Source organism: Gallus gallus, chromosome 8, assembly GCF_016699485.2.
Source record: "Gallus gallus isolate bGalGal1 chromosome 8, bGalGal1.mat.broiler.GRCg7b, whole genome shotgun sequence".
NCBI classification, from domain to species: domain Eukaryota; kingdom Metazoa; phylum Chordata; class Aves; order Galliformes; family Phasianidae; genus Gallus; species Gallus gallus.
The window spans coordinates 21347957-21371729 of NC_052539.1; the positions used below are offsets into that span (position 1 = coordinate 21347957).

Here is a 23773-nt window from a genome sequence, read left to right on the forward strand (position 1 = left end):
AGATCTTCCATTGAAATAATAGAAAATTCCTCAAATTATGGGAAAGCCCCAACCATTTGAGAACAGTCAGATTTAACCTTTAAACCAAGCTCTCTCTCTGGTCAGGTCTCTCCCACCACCACCCCACCAGACGTGACTTTGTCTCCTGGTTTGTGCTGGAAGATGCCTGGCAAGCAGACCCCTTGTGCCTGTCCTTCCAGCAGCACCTGTGTCTTGCAGATAAAGGGGGCTTTTCTTTGCCACCCCAGCTGGAGGCAGGCAGTGGACTCTAACAGCAAGATGCTGATTCCTTGATCCCCATGAAGTTGGCCATTTGGTGCCTTCCCTGAATGATGGCTGATGGCACATGTCACCACCAGCAAGGACATGTGGCAGTGGCACACAGGTCTTGCAATGGGCACCAGTGCCTGGCCCATGCTAAAAAACCCCTTGCAGCCACCACTGACAGGTCGACCTGCTTGCACCCATTCCAGTCTTCTTGGGTAGCTGTCAATGAAGGATGCACAAAATAAATTTTCCTTGATTTTTTTCCCCTTTTTATTAGTGGTGTATGAAAACAGGCAATAATTTTACAGAAAGCAGGACTGGCACAATTGGTACATAGCATCATGCTGCAGCTTTTCTGAAATGAATATAAACTCTTTTTTTTTCTTCTTCTTCTTTTACCTATCAGAATAAATAAATATGATACAAGTTTGAGTTCCTCGATAGTGAATTCTAAAGCACAAATTCTTACACTACAGCTCAATTTTACAGCAATCTGTACAGTATTTTACTTTGTTTTCCTTTTTGTTTTCCTTTAGAAGCCTTTGTTCCTTTGCAAGATAGGTTTGACACACAAACACATTTACACATTGGAGCTAACTGTATACCTTGGGTCAGAAGCTGGAAAAAGATTGATTGCCTCCTGGCATGAGAAAAGAAACCAAGAAGTCGTTTTCTTTTGCACAGACACACCTAAATTTCTCCAGCATGAGATAGACCTGCTCAATAACTAGAATAGTTTAAAAAGGCTTTGGCCATCTGTAGGGCAGCAGATGCACTATGGGTTTTGTTTGTGTCTTTCTCAGCTTTTGCAGAAGGCTTTTAGCCTGGGGCCCAGACTGCTCCAAAAATAAAAATAAATTATATGATTCTGTTCCTATATGACAGATTTTTTATTCTTTACAAATTAATGCTGGGGCTAAATTTTGTTTGAAATCAGTACAATTGCTCCACCGTGGCGTCAGAGCAGTTCAGAGCAGTGTTGGGGTCTTACTTTAAAGTCATAGAATCATAGAATGGGTTGGGTTGAAAGGAACCTCAAAGATCATCTAAATCCACCCCTTTGCCCTGAACAGGAATGCCAACCACTAAAGCAGGCACCAGATGAGACTGCCCTGAGTCCCATCCAACCTGGCCTTCAACACCTCCAGGGAAAAAGCATCTGCAGCTCCTTGGTAGGTTCTTCTGAAACGAGAAAGATTTCATGACCTGGGACATATCTGAACTCACAGGTCCCAGTGGCACAATCAGTGTTGGCATTAATCAGAGCCCTCATCAAAGAGAGGCATCCATTTATGGAAGAGGTGACACTGGCAGCTTGGCTTGTATATCCCTTCCTCAGGCAGCTCTAGAAACCAGGGGACAACGTGACCATCACTGTCGTCATAGCTGGGGATGAAACAGTGCATCTGAGAGGTCTGGAAAGCAAAGGATGTTTAATGATTTGGGACATGGTGAGAATCCACACACAGATTTTGTTTGTTCGTTTGCGCTTTGCTGGATATTCTTTTTTTCCTCATTGCAACAATCTCTTCCTATCCTACTATCACAAGTTTGGATTGAAAGCAGATCTACTTAGAGAAATAGCTTTTTTTCGCTCAACAGTAAACACAGGAGGTGTATTGCATTGCTCTGGGACAGATCGTAAAAAATCAGCAAGGGGTACATGGAGGATTAAGGAAGGAGGGATAGAAAAATCAACACAGCTTGTAAAAACCAGCAGGAAATTTCTGTAATTGAATTTTTTTAAGCCTAATTGAGTTATGTTTCGTAGCTACTGTAATTAAACTAATAGAATATGGTAGATTTGAATTCACGTTTCTTCTCTGCAGAGGTTTGTTTAATCCTTTTCGTGTGAACTCTTCAGAAGTGCCCTGAAGTTGCTGTAAGTTGTCATGCTAATGGAAATAACCATGCGTGGCACATGGGACAAAAACAGATCCAGTTCCCTCTGTGTCCATCTGCCCTTGGCTGGCTGCAATGGGAACAGAGATCTGGAGCTGCTAGAATTCCTTGTTACGAAATGCCTCAGTGAGAAAAGAGGTGCAGGGAGTGGTCCATTTGTTGAGGCTTATTTTTATGTTTGGGAGCATTTTTGTATTACCTGCACATTAAATGATGATTTTTGACGGGGGAAGTGGAGGAAAAACTTGCGTTGCCCATTGTTCCCATATGGGAACAAAGGATAAAGGGTAAAACATAAAGGATATTTCCACTTGTCTGATGTGAAAAGAAAAATAATGTATAAAAGGAAAAAAAAAAGCAGATTTTTTTCTTCCTCCCAGCATCATTACTGGTATTTCTACTGCACCATTTGAATGCCTCTTTCATTTTATTAATACATATCAGACTTCTCTTGCAGAGCAGGAGAAATTTTGCTGCAAACTCTTACCCTGAATATCATGACTTGTTTTCTCATGGGCCATTATGCTGCATGGACCGTAGCTAAAACCCTTACAAATTCAATAAGCAAGGGCTGAAGCCATGGCTGGTTCACCAAGGAAAGGAAGTGGATCAGATCTCTTCAGGGACAGCAAGGGGAGGGAATCCTCTTTCTGTTCTGTTTCTGAGACTCCATCAACAGATTCACTTTCCCAAATAGCTCGGAAAGGACAGGGAACGAGCAGACCTCACCTTCACCATCAGCAGTCGGGGGAGGTTTGCATCTGTCCTTTTCACTCAATAACGTTTTCAGGCTTTTAAAATGTGAAGAGGAATGACACAGTACCATCCCCCTCAATCTTTCCACTGTATATACTATATACTATATATAGCCTTGAGTTGGTTGGGGAGTTCCTCTTTATATATATATTTTTTTTTTTCCTATTTTTTTTTCCAAATTCTCAGAGGCATTAAAACAATTTGCAGGAAAGGGTCTGTTTTGACAGATAATTCTTTACAGAAGTTGTACAAGCTGGGAGCCTGAATTCTTGCTTTTTGTACTTCCAAATCAGTTTCTGCATTATGCGTAAGCTTACTCTCGTTATGGAAGTTTTACTTAATTTTGGCCATAGGGAAATAAAAATTTAAAAGAAAAATTGGCGTTAAATGTTTTGGTGGGCTTATATAGATGTGAGGCAATGGTATATGGATTTTTTTTTTTTTTTCTGTTAATAATCTCAACATAAGAAATGTGATGTGGCTGCATCAGATGGAGGCAGATGAGCAGCTTTTCCCATGGAAAGGCTGCATCTGCCCTGGTGACAAAAAAGGGGCTTATGGCTTTTTGGAGAAGGGGAGGACAAAAACGAAAGCTTTGTTCTGATGTCCCTGGTTTGGGTGACAGGCACCCAGTGCTACCGAAGTGAAAGCTGGGGTGTTCAAAGGATCTTCTTGGAGACAGTAAATGTGCTTTGGTGGTTTTAATTTCATTGGAGTCCTTTGAAAGTGGCAGCCAAAAATCGACATCCCACAAATGCATTTGGTTTTGGCAAAGCATAAAATTCTGCTGGTCACGGGACCTGATCTGACAAAGTCAGGAAAACTGAGGAAGGAAAGAAAGCCCCAAACTGAAGCATTTGGCAGAGCAGAACTATTTAGGGAAGATGTTCCATTTACCTTGGAAGTTTGTGCGGTCGATGAGCTGCCCTTCCCTTTCTTGCTCCAATTTTAAGAGGGATAAAGCATCATTTCCCACCACATTTGGCTATTCTTATGCCTCAGTTTAAGGGATTTTAGATGCTTTTTTAAGATGCATTATTGCAGTTGAAAACACCCTTTCCCCCTCGTGTTTAAAGAGGTAACTCAACCCACGGCTTCTGCATTGGTATGAAGTAAGATGGGAGCAAGAAGTTATGTAGGCTATGCACACGTTGCCTCTCCATTTCTTCTTTAAATCGAGCAGGGACCAGATGATGGCCTGCAGTGAATTAGCCCAGCTCTGCTGCGTGTTAGTGGCAGACCCGCCTGACACCCTTTGGATTCCAACCTAGCACCTGCCACAGAGCCAGTCTGCATTTTTGGTCCTAGGCAATACTAGATTAGATCTGGGTTTCCTCCCTCCCTGCTTCTTGGTATGGTGAGTTCAAAGGATTTATTTGGTTTGGAGAAGATAAATAAAAAAGTCCTTTGGGTTGGTAGAAAAGTCGCTTCTCAAGAAGGAAAAACACTCTGGGTGGATTACTAAAATGAAGGGTCATTCCAGAGAAATGAGGCCAAAACTGTGGACTGAAATCACTTTGCAGTTGGTGAGTTTTGGTTGCTTGGGGACATGGTACTTTTGGCAAGCCAATCTACTCCTCGCTGCAGGGAATAGAAAGCCCCCGATTATCACCCCGCTTGGCCTCCAGCATTGCAGCATTTTTCACTTGTTACATTCTCACTTGCTAAGCAGGGTCTGAAGCTGCACAGCTTGAGGGTAGAATTTGGTGATCGGAGCGTTTTTCTAAGAACAGCTTGCATTAATCGTGGTTTTGTCAAGGAACCATATAATTCATGGTGTATGAACACAGTGGGAGTTCATACCAAGTTTTTATTGTTCTCTATTGTCGAAGCTAGACCAAAATGCTCTCCAAAAAGAAAACCCCATAATTTGTAAATGGGGGAGTTTACACTTCACTGAAGACCAAAGAGGAAACAATCAAGTCAAAAGTAACCATGTGAATTTGGCTTTCATTTTTCTCCCCAGCCAGCAGCATTTGGCCAGCATTTTGTCCTCTGTCTGTGAACAAGTGCTATTAGAAAGTAAAGGAAAAAACACTTGCCTTTTTGGAAGTGCTTAAACAGGAAATTCACTGTTGCATCATTTCCTGGCCGTTATAATATCAGCTTTAGCAGAGAAGAGAGAAGTGGAGCAGTGAATTGCATAATGGTTTTTCTTTGCTCTAAGCACCATTAAGACTCTGAACCCAAGAAGAGCAACTAGCTGTGTTGGGAGCGTGGCTGATTTGTGACTTTGGGACTAGCTACCAAAACTGAGAGAGAAGGGGGAATAAAAGCAAAAGAGGCCACAGTTCTGTAACACTGACAGTAACACACGGGCGGTGGATGCTTTCAACATTGTAAACTATGTACAAGACAAAGCAGGACTCTTTGTTTTCCCAAAGAATGCATCGACAACAAAAAAGGGTGTATATAACACGGTTGGCACATTATCGCAGGGATGAGGTGAGGGAGCTCTTTCTGAATGTTACAGGCTTAACTCACAGCAGTCCAAAGGGACAGTTCATCTGTCTAAACACACATCCTCTCCCTCTTCCTCCTCAAATATTTAAAGAAGACCAAGCCAGTAGCAGTGTCTGATGCAATTGCGGTGCTAGTAAGACATTAGTTAATGCAAAGTTTTCCCTGATAGGGAGCACCTTACTCCAGGAAGAGATGAGGGTGGAAGGGGTTCCAGGAGTGACATGTCTGGTGCTGACCTCCGGTGCATCTTCTTATGGGCAACGGTTGCCCATCTGGCAGTCAGTTGGGTAGGGTGTCAAGCCCAAGGGATGCTGCATGCTGCTTTGCCCGGAGCCTTAGGTTCTCAATACTTGTTGTTTTACTGTTCAGGCTTGGAAGAGAGCTGGAGGCCTGCAGGATGGGTGAGGACCAGACCTGCTGAGCGTGGGAGAGAGATTGGTAGTACGACTGACAGTGCAGGGAGCTCAGAGGCGCCATGTTGACATTCATGCCCAAGTAGGGCATGGCAGACGGTGTCCCCATTTCGAAGGAGGAGTAATGGACCAAGTTGTTGGTAGCTGCCATGTGCTGGCGGAATTGCTCCTGCAGGCGGAAGAGGCTCAGGGGTGAGGAGGAGTAGGAGTGAGTTTGAGCCAGGCCACTGCTAGATGAAGGAGTCACGGTCGCGCTGATGGGAGACTCTGCATCAGGAGACAGAGGGAACGGAGGTTATTTTGGCAGGCTGGATGTAGGTGCTGATCTGCACCCAGTAGTGTTCAGGCTACAGCAAGGTCTTCTCTTGTGCAGAAAGATTGCAAAAGAGAAGAGTTGTGTTAGCACAGAAAGGCTAAAACACATGTCCAGTCCAAATATCTTATTTCCTAAAACTGGGGTTGATATCTTTGCTGTGGCTTTCTCACTCTTAATGGACACTGTTCTCCCCAAGTTGTAATCTGAGCAGAAGGTCTTTGTTCTTTCTGCCATTCTGCTTCAGTAGATATCATATCACGCCCTCCATGGGACACAGTTAGCACTGGGGACAAGAAGACAAGACTGGGCACCCTACATGCAAGCACCCAAACCATAGGGAATAAGGGTCTATACCCAACCACCAGCATCTCCTTTGGAAACGCCAAGGTCCTGATTCCAATCACCACCAAGATTCTGCCCCTCACCTGATTTTGGGCTCGCTCTCTTGCAGTTCAAAGCCTTGCCGTCCACACCAGGACTCTTGTCCACTTTAGCCTCATCCAAGGTGCTCTTAAACTCCTCCTCTCTGTCAGTCTGGTCCTCAGGCGCTGATTCACTGGCTGACTGCTCCGACAGGGTTAGGTTGAGGTCTGTGCTCACCTCACTTGGGATGCTCTGAGTCTTCTCAGTGTCAGGTATTGTGGACTGGGTCTCCAGCACAGGTGGTTCCGTCTTCCCCTCACTGTGGCTGCTTTCACAGTCCTTCTGCTTCTGCAGCTGCTCCTTCTGGAGGCTACGCTGCTTCTTCCGGAATTTGGCCCTTCGGTTCTTGAACCAAACCTTCAATGTCACAAATGGTAAAGGGGGAAAAAATGGTGAAAATCACACATAACGCCAAATTCAGCATCATTCAGTAGGGCAACAGTCAAAGTAAGTCATTATAATCATAAGTCATTGCAGGTATAGGCTGGCATCTTGGAAATGAACCTAGGGAAGGGGAGGGAGAATCCATGTTTCTTTAATTAGGATCAGTGGACATGGATTGGAAGAAGTCTATTTGTAAATGTTGTTAGTGGGGTTTTTTTGGTTGGTTAGATGAAGAAGCAGAAATCATGAAGGTCAAAATAGCTCGACTTTTATATAAAATAATTATTTTTTTTCCCACTGTTTATCCCCACTGAGAAGCTTGCTATTGTGTCGTTTAAAGCCCCACAATGCAAAAACCACCCCACCAGCAGGTTGTGAAGCAAGCTGCACAAGTTAGAACTTAAAAAATAAATAAATAAATCAAACCTTGGCCTGAGATGTTACAATTATTGACACTGGTGTGGAAAAGAGCAGATGGAATTACTTGGGTTTCTGCTCCTCTGAGAAAGCCAGAAAAGCCTTGCAAATAAATAAATAAGTAGACTTCTGTTGATGTTTCTAAAATTTCCCCCAAAGAAATGTGGAAGAACAGATGAAAACCAGCGAGAGCTTCAGACAACCCTAAATTAAAAAAATACGCTGTGGATTCAGAATTTCTTTAGCATATGTTGTGACTTCAGTTGAATGGATTAGGAGTTTTGGCTCTTTTGTTCATCTGGTTGTTTTTTGTCTCTCTTCACTGATAATTGTATCTGCCACAGAATTTTTTGTTACACTGGGAATATCTTGAAAGATTGAGAGAGACTGTCAGCCCTCTGGGTCCATTGTGACAGGGCAAGGGGAAATGGTTTTAAACTAAAAGAGGGGAGAATTAGATTGGCTATAAGGAAAAAGGGTTTTACAATCAGGGTGACGAGGCACTGGCACAGGTTGCCCAGAGAGGTGGTGGATGCCCCATCCCTGGAGATATTCAAGGTCAGACTGGACCGGGCTCTGAGCACCTGATGGAGCTGTAGGTGTCCCTGTTCTCTGCAGGGGAGTTGGATCAGATGGCCTTCAAGGGTTCCTTCAAGCTCAAACAGTACTATAATTCTGTAACCCCAGTACATTCATTTAATCGTCCCCACTCACAGACCCACGTAACAGCAGTACCTGGACCCTGGCTTCAGGCAGATTTGTGCACATAGCCAGCCGCTCTCTCATCACTACATCTGGATAGTGTGTCTTCTGGAAGGTCTTCTCCAGTGCCTCCAGCTGTTGGGCAGTGAAGGCCGTGCGACTTCGCCTTTGTTTGCGGTGCTGGGATCCATAACGTGCCTCCAAAATGATGTCTTGAAATGTACAGCCGTTGGAAGACAAGAAAAGTGGCCAATTTAATTAATGGAATTTGTATTCTGACAGTTGAATGAAGCACTTGCTAACACCAGATGAGCCAACACAACGGTGTTTTCGTGGGATCTAGATCTAATAAAACCCATGCATGCTTTTTGCTAGTTAGTTGAGGTGTCTGAGGAGGTAAAAACTGGGACTAGAAAGCTTATTCTGGAGCAGAAACCTATTTCTATCGCAGCTGTGGGAACTATTGAGACTCCTGAGCCTAAATTTGATTGAAATAAGCCAATGTCAGTGGGGTGGAACATGAAGATACGCAGCCCTCAGTGTGGCATAGACCTCTTAAGGCTCTTTCATTAAGAAACACAATTGAAAATAAGGAGTGTGGATTCCCTGAGGCAACTGGGAGAGGAATCCAACATTGCATGTCATGTTCTCCTTGAAGCTGTGACCAGAGCTTTGATAGGCTTCAATGCTACCATGATGTGTTGTGCTGATCAGTGGGAAGCGTCCATGCAGCTCAAACACATAATAATAATAATACAAGCCTGTTTTGTTGGCTGTAGCTGCACTAGAAGATATGCACCTTCCCAGAAACCAGGCTGAGGTTGCTGTTCTGTAGTGTCTTGTGTGTTGCTCACTGTGGTCTTCAAGGCATGACGCTAGAAAGCTGTCCTGGGCTCCAGTTCAGGAAAGCACTTAAGCCCATGTGCCTTTTGTGTTTAGCTTGAAAGCACGTGCTTTGCTGAGCATGGACACAGTCCAGCATCTGGGGTAGAAAAGGCAGCCAGGAACCCAACCCAGCGCCGCTGACTGCAAGCCCAGAGCTCATGTGCTGAGCCCTTCTTGGTAGAGGAGCTGCTCGGAGGGTTTGACGTTGCAAACTGTGCTCACAAAATTGAGGGCAGAGAAGAAATTCAGGCTGGGGGAAGTCTGAGGCCCACATTTAAGGGCTTATTATTTTACCACAGGCGTTATTATTGCACAACAGTTGGTGGGAGTAGAAAGATCTTAAATCAACGAAAATAAGTTATTTTAGAATGAAAAAAAAAAATCCCTATATTACTCAAGTTGGGACACGTTGTGCTGCAGTGCTGGAATGGAATACTCAGTCTGGTGAGAGGTTTGCTCTCAAACAGGAAAATGCAGAAAGAGCTTTAGCGGTGTCTGGTATCATTTTTAATTCAGTTAAGAATGTGACTTCCAGTAGAAGAGAGGGATAAACACACTAGAAAACAACCTACCAGGGAGAAAAATCAGCATTATCAACGTGAGGAGCCAGATGAAGGCTCTCGCTGCTGTTTGTTTGTGCTTTTGTCATGAGTATCGTGGCATGAATATAAACAGTAAAAGAAAACCTGCTGTCAGGCCAGCCCTAGAACCACGCAGCTGGGTTCCAAATATGTCAGCTAACGAGCGTAGCAAATCAGCCCTGCACCGCTCGAGCATTCCTCTTCCCAGCTTCCAGCTGTTTCATTCTAGGTCAGCATTTGCAGCGCCTTTCTGGGCTCTTGCCAAAGCAGTGTGGTTTTGGCAACCTGGAAAAGACTTGACTGGGGCAAAGGGCTTCGGCCAAATGCAATATGGTCCTGGATGCATACAAGAGACCTTTGTGTTCAAGGCATCCAAGCTCTCGGGGAATTAAAACTGGTAAAAGCAGCCACTTTGGAGGCAATGAGCTGAAGCTGAAACTACTCCTAGATGTTTTACAAAGGTAATAATTGCGTTTCAAGAAGAAGAAAGCAGGAGAAAGGGTGCTGGTTTAACACCCTACCTGGAGGCTGCAGTACTCCCAGATTTCTAGAGCAGAGTCAGACCAACCAGCTCCCCAGAGGCAGCAGCTCATGCATTAAGTTTGGCCGCTCCATCGAGAGCTAACCAGCAATTATTTTAATGTTTTAACTATGTTTTCAGGCTTTGTTCAAGAAGGAGAAAATAAATTGCAGGTGAGGCCTTGCAGTTACAATCAGAAACCTCTGTTTTCTGACTTAAGGTCGTTTGCTTTTGTGCTGCTTTATTCTGACTGTCCCTAGAAGGCAAATGAGATCTATAACCCTGCACTGAAAGATATTCAGAAGTAACAGAATGTGAAGCAACTGCAAAGGAACCAGCTCATAGGTATGTAATGCGTTTCTTCTACCTAAGATAAGCAGACAAGGGAGCTGCGGGATTTAATTCAGAAAGGCTTCCAGGTGGGGTATTAATTTTAAAGATGAGAGGTTGGAAGACCAATTGAATCTCCCAGTCAGCAACACCAGAAGAGATTTTTATTTCATCATTTTATCTCCCTCTTCTTTTACCCTAGTTAAGGTGAAAGACATTAAGTCCTCCATGCTGTAGTGTAAAAGATAGCAGGTGACAACAAAAATCTGTCATGAGATACTTGTGTCTAGGAAAGGGGCATCCTGAGACCCAAGGTCTGGGAGGCACACTGTAGGTTTGGGATCATCCACTCCCCTCTTACCACCTATGTGCTGGAATGGTTAGGGCAGCAGAGAGTGGGTGACCAGGACAAGCAAAGTGCTCACTTGTCCTCACTCTGCAGCTGGTGATTAATAGAGACAGGATCAGTCTCCTTCTCCCCACTTTGAATCCCTTTCTTTGAGGCAGCGACTCCCAGTTCTGCCCTATGGCCTCCCAGAGATCCCATAGGCTGCTGTGAGTGGCACAAGGAATCATTTTAAGGAGGCCACTACTAGCATTTCCTTCAGCAGATGGATAAGGGACATTTACTGCTGTGAAGACTTGAGTGGTTCACTGATAGGTACCAAGACCTTCACCACCTTGCCTCCATGGCATGCTCGCTTGAGTGGACTGTCCTGAAAATTCACTTATTTTGTGTCAATATATCAGACAGCTACAAAGCTTGCTTAAAGCAGATGAGCAATTTTTAGATGGTCAGGGAAGATGTGTCAGTTCTGGAAAGGGCTCTAGAGTTGCATCAACAGCAAAGTGACAACTTTAGCGTTAGCATACTACTGCAATGCTTCTGCATCTCTCCTGTGTCAGATCTGGTCTGCCACACCACATTCAAGCCGTGACCAGAGTGCTAATTTGGCTGCTGTTGGCCATTTGAACTGCAGAAGACTGTGCTGATCTCAGCCAGGTTTGGATGCTTATGGTAGGCTGAAAAGCAGAGCAGAGGGGGTTTGCCTTATCATAGTACGAGTAAATGTTCAGGTCTCTATCAATTATTTCTGTACAGTTCCCTTCTACCAAAACATAAAATACTATGTGGACTTTGCACTCCCTTTTAATGAAAGTGTGATGGTAGTACTGTTACACCCACTGCCAAATGGGAAAACAGGTCAAGCCAAGGGTTTGTGTTCCCTGCTGAGAAAGAGTTCTGCAAGAATCAAGGGCTTTCCCCAGGGAAGGGCAAAGGCCGTGGGTTGTTCTTACCAGCCAGTCTCTCCGCCAGGGTGAGGGCGTGCACTGAGGGCCGGTAGTCGGGCGCGTGCTGTGCTTGCTGGGCTGCCTGCTGGTGCAGGTTGTACATGGCGCTCAGTGAGTTCATGGCATGCAGGGAGTATCCGTTCACCCCATAGTGCTGCATGGCGACATCAACCTGCAAAACAGCAGCCAAATCTTTGGAAGCGCTGATCCCAAACTCATTCCCAAACTTGCAGTGACTGCAGGTTTGGGGACAGGTGCTTCTAAAACACCAATGACACCAATCCGGCTACCGAACTTAGAGATCAATAGCTGGCTGTATACTACACATGATATGCAGAAGGGATTTTTAAGCATTGTTACATACGTACCATAATAAAATAAATCATATTATCAGTGTTTTTAGTGAACTGACCCAGCTCCATGATAGAATCAGCTGAGTGCTTATTCCTATCATTGCCTACAGCGGGCTGTTCCACGGGCCCATTGCTAAAATGTCGAACTATCTTCTTTTATCTGAACCTACTCATGTGTAATTTATTTCCACCCATTTTCCATAAGGTTCTCCATAACAAAACCCAAATAGTAGGAGGAAAAAGAAAAAAGAAAAAGAAAAAAAAAAAAAGCACGTGGTGCAAAGGAAAATAAATCTGTAGCTTAAATAGGGCCAAAAATGTTACTGCTAAAGAAGGAGTTAAGATTTGCAATAAATACTGAATTCTCATAGCTCAACAGCAAAGAAATTATTTTAAGAAAAAAAAAAAAAGGCTTTTTTTTCCATGTTGAGCTATGCGTGAAACTTCAAGCTGTTTTTCCTAGCATGCCATCTGTAAAACTGTGCTAACATTGATCCCAAAAGCCGAGTGATGCTACATTCACCCACGTTATGAATGACGGAGGGCCTCCGGGATGTCATTTCTGTAGCTCATGAGCCATCAGAAAGGAAGGTGTGAAACATTCGCCACACAAGAAAATTTCAAAAAAATCCCATTTATACCAGCAGGTCATCATCTGGAAAGTCAGTGCCATGAATGGCCATTGAGAGAAAGAAGCTCAGCTGCGTGAGCTGAAGGAAAGCAGGCAGGATACGGAGGCAACCTCTTAGAAAACAGTTCTGATCATTGATCGTTGGATCACTGGGGGGAGGTAGCTTGAATTTCAGCACTGAGCACTCTTTAATCTGTTGAAAGTACTGACAGACGATTTTATTATCAATAGATGGTTTACTGAATAATACATCTAAGGGATCCTGATACGTATTTTGTAGCTAGCTGATCAGATCAGATCTGCCCTGTATTAACAAATCCAGGCAATTCTGAATTCATTTTCAAAATATTTCAAATCAAAAGCTTAACCCAAACTCATTTAAAAAAATAAAAATAAAAACATCCCCAAAACCAAACAGTTGGTTCACATTATCAAGGTTTTATTCATTCCAATGGGAGAGAAAACCAGAGCTGCTCTGAGCTGAGTCATTGCGACAATGGATGTATTTTTGATGGTTGAACTGGATAATCTTGGAGGTCTTTTCCGACCTTAATGTCTCTATGATTCTATATTTGGTACAAATGCTGACCTACACACAAGGATGCTGCAGCCCTATGCTAATTGAGCTCAGGGAAGACTTAAGCGATTCCAGAACTGTTTGGTTGTTCTCTGAGTTGATGACCTTCCTGTGGCCACCAGAAGAGAAGTTCCATCACATGAGAGGAGGAAGGTCAGACTAGAGCTTGTGGCACGTCCCCAACACAGATACTTCTAGAGAATCCACAGTGGGGCTCAGTCTGGCCAGGAGATACATGGGAAGCCAAGAGGCTTTGGCTCCCCAGCTCACAGAAATGCCTTTTTAATTCTTAATCCCATTGTACATTCAAGGAACAAAGAACAGGAGGGGATTTTTCCCATAACATCAGTGCTGGAGGGCACTGCAGTGGTGTGCCTTCCAGCTTCCACTGAAACTGGTGCTCCAGGGAGATTGCAGGTTATCTGAGACATAGAAGACATTTCTCTGTGTGTACATGTGTTTGAACAAACTCTTGCAAGTGGACTAGAAGAAAGCACATCATTAAAACAAAACAAAACAAAACAAAAGATATATATATATATGATAATAATGGTTGGCTTATGACCATAGCCAACACACAGCACAGCATTCAGGGTAACTGACTGGCATGCTGCAACGTAGATCATAGGTAGGGCATCCCCATCACCTACACAGCACAAATATCAGCCCATATTGCCCTCTACAACTGCCAGAAAGGAGGTTGTGGTGGGATGGGGGTCAACCTCTTCTCCCAGATAAGAGTGATAGGACAAGAGGGAATGGCCTCAGGTCGCGCCAGGGGACGTTCAGGTTGGATATGAAGAAACACTTATCCAAAAGAGCAGTGATGCACTGGCACAGGCTGCCCAGGTAGGTGGTTGAGTCACCGTCCCTGGAGGTGTTCAGGAAACATATAGATTTAGTACTAAGGAACATGGTTTAGTGGGCAGCACTGGTGGTATGTGGACAGTTGAACTAGATAATCTTAGAGGTCTTTTCCGGCCTTAATGATTCTATGGTTCTATGTCATACATTCACTGTGTGATACAATTTGAACTCATAGGCAACGTTAACTGAGATAGAAAACAGCTCCCATTTAACTGTCAGCTCCAAGCACACTCCAACCTCAATAAATTAAATATTTAAAAGACATCATACAGCAATTCTTTTTAATGGAGAAAGCCATTCATCAAGCCACCGCTGTGTTTCACAAGCTGTCGAATAGTGCTTACACTGGTTAAAATAATCTTTATATTTCATTAAGCAACCAAATAAGCTGATCCCTCCCCACTGGCTGTATAGATGGTTTTAATTTCCAGAATCTGCAAATGCATCTTTTATGTGTCTGAGTGGTTGGAGGGCCCGGGAGGAGGCTGAGCGCAGCCACCTGCATATTGCATTTTGCCTGATGTTGTAGGAGAAGCTCCCTACTCCTATCCTTTTAAGCCCAATATTACCAGCCCAGTCCCCAAAAACCCCTCTGCTACTGCTGCTTAATTTGATGCAAAGCAATGTGCAGATTTACGACTAGGGATGGGAACTCTGCTATCTTTGAGCACTCCCACTATTCCCTTCCCAACATTAGCCCCAGAAGCCTCAAACTCCCGTGAAGTCATAGCACGAGTGGTGTGATTTTTTGCACTTAATGTAGCACTGAGGGGAAATTTGGCCCTGAACGTCAGTATTGTGGTGTCATCTGACTTCGGCTTCTCAATTTGTATAAAATACTTGAAAATCCCCTATTTAACTATTCATAAGGTTGTACCGAGGCAAATCATTCTGTCCTGTAACAAGATACGAAGAGGAGAAAACCACCCGCTTCCTCTCCAGGTGAAAACTCCTATTGCTGTTGGCCTGTGTTGCTGTATGCATTGAGCTGAAACAGTCTGAAAAGAATAAAACATACTTAAAATTTGATATTGAAGTATCCTGCCAAGCACCTTGTAACAAAACACCTGTAACTTTCCCCTCCAGAGTGAAAAATAATAATAATAATAATAATAGTAATAATAGTAATAATAAATAAGATCTAGAGCTGTACAAATTTCACTCAAGAATTTGGGTTGAGGGCCATTTTCTGCTCGCTGCTCTCCTCATTCACCCCTTCACTCCCCCATCAATATGTCACCAGTCAGTCTCTGGCTTTGCACGCCAGCTGCACGTGAGGCATTCAACAGAAATACACAACTGACAGAACTCGTTAGGTCAGAAATGTATCGATTGCTGCAGCCCAAGTGTCACGGTGCCGGCCTCAGAGCTCGCATCAGTGCCGCAGAGCCGTCCCCATGCTGTGCTGTGCTGAGTGAGGACATCCATGGCAGCTTGGCTGTAAGAGGAGAGTAATGCCAAACCGGTACAGCGCTTTTGCTTCTGTGTGTTATCCTAGAATAAATACCTCTACTCTTTTCTTCCTCTACATGAGCGCAACTGGGTCTACATGGAAGGATTTTCTTCTACAGTCCATTCTGGCCAGTTTTCCTGGGCAAGAGTGGAAAATGCCAAGAGTGAGATATTTGCCCTCCTCAAGGAAACGGCATTGTTGGGAGAGATCTGAGGTTGGGAGTAAGATGCTTTGCCAGGGCTTTGGGCCATTTTCACTTTTTTCTGTAGTTGGCTCCTCCCAATACTGAGCCATTCCAAGCTCAGGAAAGTACTGAGACTAAACTTCAACCCTCCCCGCAGCAGGTGAGTTGATCTTGGGTCCTTTCTAATCTAAGCCATTCTAGTTTTCTAAACTAACAGACCTACACAGAATCCTCAGATTCCTTCATGAAGAATGGGTCAATAAAACCTATCAGGCACAGGTTGCCCAGCGAGGTGGTGGATGCCTCATCACTGGAGACACCCAAGGTCAGGCTGGATGAGGCTCTGAGCACCTGATGGAGCTCTGAGTGTCCCTGTTCATTGCAGGGCAGTCGGACAGGATGGCTTTTAAGGGTTCCTTCCAACTCAAATGATTCTATGACTCTATGACAAGGAAGACAAAAGTGTTCCTGGAGGGGTCAGGAATAGACGCTGGAGCCCTCATTTAGCTGGTGGAGACTGTGGGGTGTTCTCATTTCATTACATCTTTCCAAAAACTGGGGAGCACTGGAGCGTATAAGGGCTTCTTTATATAGAAAGTAATAAACTGCACTAAACAAGTGACATCTGGATTTTGACAGCTCATTGGTGGAAGTGGATTTCAACACCATTGTTCATTTCTGTTAAAAAAAAGAAGAGCCAGAGATGTGTGTGAGGTTTGGAAGAGCTCTGCTCTGCATCAGGTCTGTGCCAGGAAGCAAGACACTGCTTGGGAATGGGAAAAACACTGGGGAAGATAAAACAAGGGGGAAAAAAAGTAAAGATATGAAAAAATAGCCTGGTGCTCACTGGGGACCTATGCCTCGTTGTTGGCATTTGGGGTCCTGTAGGTGACGGCAATATGGGAGCAGCCTTGCCATGTAAAAGCAAAGTTGCAGTCTTGCAGCCCGGCAAATCTGCTCAGTCAATGCAAATTCCTGCTTGCATTCTCTTTGTCAAGCACGGGAATCTGGTCACTATTAACAGGGGAGAACAGAAAACAGTTTGTGCTGACGGTGTCCCCATTATTACTGCTGGCAATAAGCCTCATCAAAACCGAAGTCACAACAAAATATTCCCCCCCCCCCCCCTTCGAGGGCTGCTCTGCTTTATGATTTCACGCTCCGAGTCCTTACTCAGAAACACTTCAAATCAGCAAGATGGATAACAAATCTCTGCCCCCGCGTATCTGACAGCACAGGGAAAGAGGCTCCATCCATAGGCAGACAGATGTTTTATATGTACTTGGTGCTAAATGAGTTACATGCCTACGAGGTTCTGAACAAATGGTCCTTGCAAGAGGTTTTCTTCAATCTTGTTTTTTTTTATATCCCTAAATCTTTGTATAAAGGTCCAAAATCATGTAAGATAATAACCAGCGTGCCATAAATCAGTTTTGTGCCTCACATGAGGTCGTTCCCTCAGACATTCAGTAATCTCACCTTTGTAGGGGATGAAATATAAATAATTTCCAATGCTGCAACACATCATATTTTCCCATTCAAATGTCAAGTCCGAGACCAACATGCACCATAAAACCACCCTTCCAAAGGGCTGAAATCAGGGAAGTGAGAACAGCTCTCAAAAAATAGGAAAAAAAAATAGAAAAAAAAATCAAAGTTCCCTATTTCTAAAGTGCTGGTGATATTTTTACATCTGTTCAAATTCTTGGATTGAAACGCCATTAATTCTAAGCGCAGAGTGAGATCTTAATTACATCTGGTCTGTCCGGACAAGTCACAGCCCAACGAAAGCAAGGCTGGAGTTATTAGGTTTGTAGGTTTTCAAAGCCAAGCCTGAGAGCATCCTGCTGGGATGGGGGAGTTTTAGGGCTCACGGGACGTGGGGATGTGAGCGGCCGAGAGCTGAGCCCGGCTGCAGCAGGAACGCTCATTGGTCGCTGTGATTTTTATTTAAGGCTTTTGGGAAATCGCCTTCCCCCCTCCCCAGATATCAGCACCAGGTGATTGATTAGGCAGATCCTGGCTAAGGAATTTCCAAGGGTCTGTGCTTGTGGAGGCGTGCTTTGAAGGGCAGCCTCTCCCGGTCAAAAATAAAATATAACGAAATAAAATCAAAAAGAAACACCCTCACTCCCCCCAGTTTTTGAGTCAGGCATGGCTTTTAAGGCTTGGACCCCAATGATGTGCAGAGCAGAGAGAAGACTGGGATTGCTGAGCATCACTGTGGTGCTCACAGTGATTTACAGGTGAAAATCAGTGCTTGCAGATTGGTTCCCTTGGAGGGATTCAGCCCTCACTAACAGATCCTGTAATTCGTGTTGAAGAAAAACATTTTCCTGGGTAAATAAGCTCACAATGCAAACATCTCTACTTTCAGGATTTCATTCTGCTTCCAGCTCAGTCAACAGCGAGAGAAAAAAAAAAAAAAAAAAAAAAAAAAACACCCAAAAAACTTAAAATCACATTTTTAGGCAGATTCCCTCTGATGAGCGCTGCAGTGAGAAATGAACTCTGCAGCCCACCCGACGCCGAGGATGGGAGCACACACAGCCCTGTGCTGTGCCTGTGGATGTCAGCATCACGCCGATGGACTGCACCACTCTCACCTCTCAGCCCATCCCTGCCTCCAACCTGCCCTGAGCCCGGCTGTGGGGTAACCCTGAGGATGCTGAATTCACCAACAGCTTGAAGTGTTTGACTTGGCTGTTTGTATGAGGGAAAAAAAGAAGTCCTTTCCCCCCTTGCCCCTTCCAAAACAAGCATGTTTCTGGCTCAGTTGTATTTGTATGTGGGTTCTCTGGCTCAGCTCTTCCTCTCGCTGTCATGAAAATGGTTTTGTACAAGAAGCACCATTTTGTTTGCCTTGAAGTTGGCAAAGTTGATTTTCCAAACCTGACCCAGAGATCTCAAAGTGCCTTCAGGACTTCTGGCAGCACCAGGGGCAGCTCCTGGAGCGATGTCCTGTAGGTTCCTACCCATCATGGGGTGAGACACACATTGTGTCCCCTCTGCTCTCCCTCCAGGCAGAGGACAGGGACAAGCACCTCCCATCGCTGCTCATCCACTGAGCCCCAGGTTCTGGGTGTTAAACTGAGAGCAGATGGGCACTGCACCTTTGTGACATGCAGCATGTTCGTGCTTCATCGTAAGAGTTTGCCCCGTTTGGCACAAAAATGACTTTTCTAGATGCTTTTCCAACTGCAAGGTTAACTATAAGGCAAAATGACAGACATGTCAAATGGTGAGGGATGTGGTTAGGAGCTAGTGGTGGTGATGGTTTGGCGGTTGGACTAGATGATCTTAGTGGTCTTTTCCAACCTCAAATGGTTCTGTGATAATAATAACCCTGAAAGGCAGCTCCAGCAAGTCACACAGTTCCAGGGCATTTTAATACCTTAAAAGAATAAGGCTTTACAAGGATAACAACACCAATATTCCTCCTGCCACTGAGAAAACCTCTTATTCTACACCAGGACTTCGCATGGGCTGGAGGGAGATGTGTCTCCCTAAAAGCACCGATGGGAGCCGGGGAGAACCGCGGGCACCGCGACTCATCCCTTCCCGTAAGCTCTTGGCTGCACGCATCGAGCTGAGTGCAGCTGCCAAGGTAAGCGATGCGCTTTGGCCACCAGCAGGTGATCTGAGCCCATAGGACAGGCGGAGCAGCTGAATGCCCAAGCACCCTCTCCCCATAGAACACTTTGCAAGTTGTCATCGGGACGGATTAAAGCAGCGTTCCCCCAAGCAGTGTTTGCTCTGGCTGCAATCTCTCCCTAAGGAGCTGTGCAGCAGCTACCAGGAGGAAAACCACGTCTGTGCCGTGGCCCACCCACAGACCTGGCTGCAAGCACTGCTCAGCCCCATTCCCACTCCCTCCCTCCTTTGGGGACCTTCCCCTTCCCACGGGCCATGGCTGCGCTTTGGAACCCATAAACGAAGGGCCCGATCCCAAACCCAGTGGAGTCAACAGAAATAAGAAATAATCAATCCCAGCAGCTTTTGGGGCTGGCGCAGGCTGGAGGCAAAAGGCTAAGGATTCTGAGCAATTCTTTGCACTGTGAATTAATACCAATAGCCATATCGCTGCATTTCAGAATCTTCCACGTGTTGCAACAAGTGTGTTTCAATGTGTTACCCCAAAGTAAAGTAATTATCAGTAGCTTTGGAGAATTAGAAAATTCAGGCTTTCCGTGTTCTTAATGCTTTTCATTTAATGCTTTTGCCGAATGAAGCTGTAAGTGTTTCTGTTCTGATGTGGGCACTGGAACTCAGCGCTGGACCTCCGCTTGACATCCATCAACGAGCTGGGTTTGGGATGCCCCTGAGAATTCTCTGACCGAGTGTACCTGCAGCCTGAGAACACACTGCTTCAAGCTGAAGCATTGCCCCATCACAGCAATAACCACAGCACGGAGAGTTGTGTCCCAAACCCTTCCTGCAGCATCTCTGCTTTGGCAGAGCTAGCAATGGGGATGACACAGAGGAGAGATGCCCTGCTCCTTCTCACTTCCTTTCTTTAGGATACCTCTTTCTCAGCAGGACTCCTTCTTTTAAAGGAGAAACTCACGGCACAAGGACCAAAACCCTCTGTATTCACTCACCCCATGACTACATTGCAGGAGCTGCTCTGCTCCTTTGGTGCAGGTAGAAGCAGCAGCAACACAGAGAACATCCCACTTGCCTATTGAGTGATCTTTAAATTATCAAGAAAATATGGGAAGCCGCTCTACCTGCTTCCATTCAACAGCTTTGGATACATGCTTGCATCGAACACATTGGTGAAATTTAACACAACCTCTCATGAGTTGTGGGGTAGCAGAGTTGAAGCTGCACGCTGTCTTTCAGGAATTTTCTGCCCTCCGTTAAGTACCCAAATGGATAAACTGAGCTTAGAAACACCATCCAAAAGCCAAAGGGCTGTCCCACACCGGGACATGGGACAACCCAATCTGAGTGAGTTGCCCAGGGCTCAGAAAGGGGATGAAAAGAGGCAGCAATGGCTCGAAAAGGTGGGGAAAGGGATGCTAGCGGTCATCCTACGGACACAGCTCACCGAGAGCCGGAGGATGGCCTCTGCCGGGAGCAGATTTCCCCCCTCATTTGCTTTGTGCTGCCGGGCAGAGGTGTGAGGAGAGAAAAACCCCTCCAGCTCTGCCTTTGGGGAAGCGGGAGGCGACTGCAGACAAAACTGTTATCCATTAACATCCAATTATCACTTGGTCCAAGCCATTAATTATAAATCAGCCTCCTAATTGGGATAATTAGCTCTCTGCTACTTAATGTAGTATGACTGATGCGTTTGGAAAGAAGGTAATCACTCCATTTGTTTAGCGTCAGGAGAACAAATCCAACTCTCACGGTTTAATTTCATCCTTAAACCCTCCCCCCCCCCCACGTCCCCCCCCCTCCCAGCAACACGAAGCGCTCACCGCAGCCCCATTCATTGTCCGGGGGTCGCTGGGAGGGGTGCACACAGCCTCGAGGGGTTGGGGCCGGGCTGGGTGGGTTAATTGCAAAGAGTTAATTGGAGGGGACGGGGTTGAGTCCCGGTGGGACCCACAGGTGCGATGGCTCCGTTGGAAGAGGGGAGCACCGTACCCCCCACCCCCCCCCCTCCCACGGAGCAGCTCCACGTTTGACACCCGGTTAAACGAGAGCGGAGAAAACTTTGCTCCTCGCTAATTTTCTTCTCTTTCTCCTTCCCCCACCCCCACGTCCCCGGGATGTCTCATTAATGCCGGCTGCTCGGCGAGCCGCCGATGGCTGCGGGACATGATTAGATATTTATTACTGTCATTTACATGGAAAACTTGAGCTAACCAAGTGGAACTGGAGGGGGCCGCCGGAGGGGACGGGATGGGGCCGAGAGGGGAAGAGTTCTTTTTTTTTTTTTTCCTTAATTTTTTTTTTTCCCTCCCCCCGGCACTGAACGCAGCCGGAGCCCGACCTGCCGGAGCCCCCCCACAGCGGGATGAGAGCTGCGGGGCTGAGCCCTCCGCGCTCCCACGCTTCGGCTGAGCTTTTCGTTTCGGAAGGGGACCGAGCAGCGCCCGCATCCCATCGGGATAATAAAACGGATTTTCCCCCCCTTTGGGCTGTCGGGCGGGTTGAGACCGAGACGATCCCGGAGGATAACGGGGATTTGGGCCGGGATGCGCTGAGCTGGGTCGCGCTAAAGCTGGAAGGGATGCCTCCGAACTGCGCGTCTGCATGGAAATCAACGGGAACGGCAGCGGAGGAGCGCTCAGGGGGTGGGGGGCACAGAGCTCCGGGCGGGGCGCTTCCATGGAAAGGAGAAAAAAAAAAAGGAAAATGCAAATAATAGTAATAATAGAAAGGACCGTCGCGGCAAACCTCGGGGTTAAAGCGCATCTCCCTCGGAAAACGGACTTCTCAGAGCGCTTTTCCTGGAGCGCTTCGTTTTGCCTGCAGGAAGGAGCCCGTTGTCGCCCCATCCCCGGGCGGGACCCCCACCCCGGTGAGGTCCCCTCGCCCTCTACGTGTCCCTGTCACGGTGGCCGCGCTCCCGGTGTCCCCGCAGCCTCTCCGAACGAAGACTTCTCCCCCTTCTCCCGCCCCCCCCCCTTCCTCTCCCCCCCCCCCCACCCCCCCAACCGAGCCGTTATCCCGTGGCCCGAGGGGCGGCTCTGGAGAAGATGTATGAGATCTCAGGCGGTAAAAATATGCATGCTGCTCCCCGTTTGGTCAGCCCCGTAATGGAGGTGTAAATAGGTTTCGACTGCGGAGCCCTTCATTCATCAACCCAGCCTGACAGCGCGGGGCCGGGATTTATGTACCTCTAAGAGTGAGAGTGGGGAAAGCATCCCCCCCCCCAAATCTTTGGGGGTCAGTGCCCAACCTTTTGCGCGACCTTGCAGGGTTTTGGGGGGGGGGGGGGGTGATTTCCCATAGAAGTATATCGTAGCGCTGCGGAGTTTCGACTCTGCCCCTTCTTTGCTTAACTTGAGCGGCACCGGGAAGAAACCCCGCGGCCCCCCCACCCCACGCCGGGACGCACCGCTCTGTCCCGGCCCGCTCTCACTCACCGATGCTTTCCTTTCCCTGCCCGGCGGCTGCGCCGTTTATTAAAACATCGTTATGTAAATGGGAGAAAGTTGCTCTCCCCGGATCGTGGCGAACGAAAGATGCGCAGCCCCCACCCGTTCCTCCCCGGCTGCCAAAACGCGCACCGCCGCCGTCCCCGACCGCAGCGCGGCCCTGCGCCCAGAGTTGGGTTTTTCACCTCTTTCTTTTTTAAGAAAGCACGATTATGCTCCAAAGAGAAGAAAACAAAAAGAGAAAGAAAACGCGCACCGCGGGGAATGGGACTTGTGCTGCGCTTCCCCTTCTCGCGGTGCGCGCGTCCCCGCGAACTCTCCCACGGAGGAACTCCCCTCCATCCCACGCAGCCACCCCCAAACCCTCCTTACTTCCCCCACGGAACCCATTCGGGTGGCTGTTGGGATCTTACCTGGGGCGGCGGCGAAGCCTCTCCGCCCGCGGTGGGAGCGGGGACACGCGTGGGGAACGGGCGCGGCGCGGCGCCCCGGCCCGCCCTACTCCATCCGTCCGCGTTGCCTCCGCGCTGCCTCCGCGCCCGGCGGAGCTGCCATCTACCGGGAGGCAGCATTGAAGAAGGATTTTTAAAAGGAGCTTCAGAACGACCCGGGAGCTACCCAGCAGGATTTTCAATGGTCCTCCACCCTGTCAATCAAAACGGGGCTGCTGATAGATCCCCCCCTACCCACCCTTGCCTTTCCCCCTCTAACCCCCCCCCCCCCCCTCACCTCTCCCCAACACTTCTTACCAGTCATTTACTCCAAGCCGAGGTGTAAACGCCTAATTAAATCTCTGGGAGCGGCCGGGATGCTGCTGGAGGGAGGAGGGCTGAACCCGGGGGTGGGGGGCTGATGGGGTCCGTAAGGCATAGGGGAGGGAACCTGCGCCCCCCTCCCCGCTCCCTGCTTAACAGCACGCCCTGAAGTTTTTCTCTCCCCGATAATCTCCCGGCGTTAATCACCGAGCTGCTCCCGGCCCCCTCCTGCACCCCTCTTTT

General features: G+C 46.8%; 1 protein-coding gene across 1 annotated transcript; it reads right to left on the reverse strand.

Annotated features, from left to right (window-relative positions):
* Nucleotides 1-530: 530 nt before the first annotated feature.
* On the reverse strand, nt 531-23421 carry DMBX1 (diencephalon/mesencephalon homeobox 1). Its single transcript, NM_001396618.1, has 5 exons — nt 23189-23421; nt 11659-11824; nt 8077-8255; nt 6543-6897; nt 531-6068 (listed from the first exon to the last, which is right to left on the reverse strand). The coding sequence occupies exons 1-5, from the start codon at nt 23345-23347 to the stop codon at nt 5668-5670; spliced, it is 1260 nt and encodes a 419-aa protein (NP_001383547.1). The 5' UTR covers nt 23348-23421; the 3' UTR covers nt 531-5667.
* Between the last annotated feature and the right edge of the window lie 352 nt (nt 23422-23773).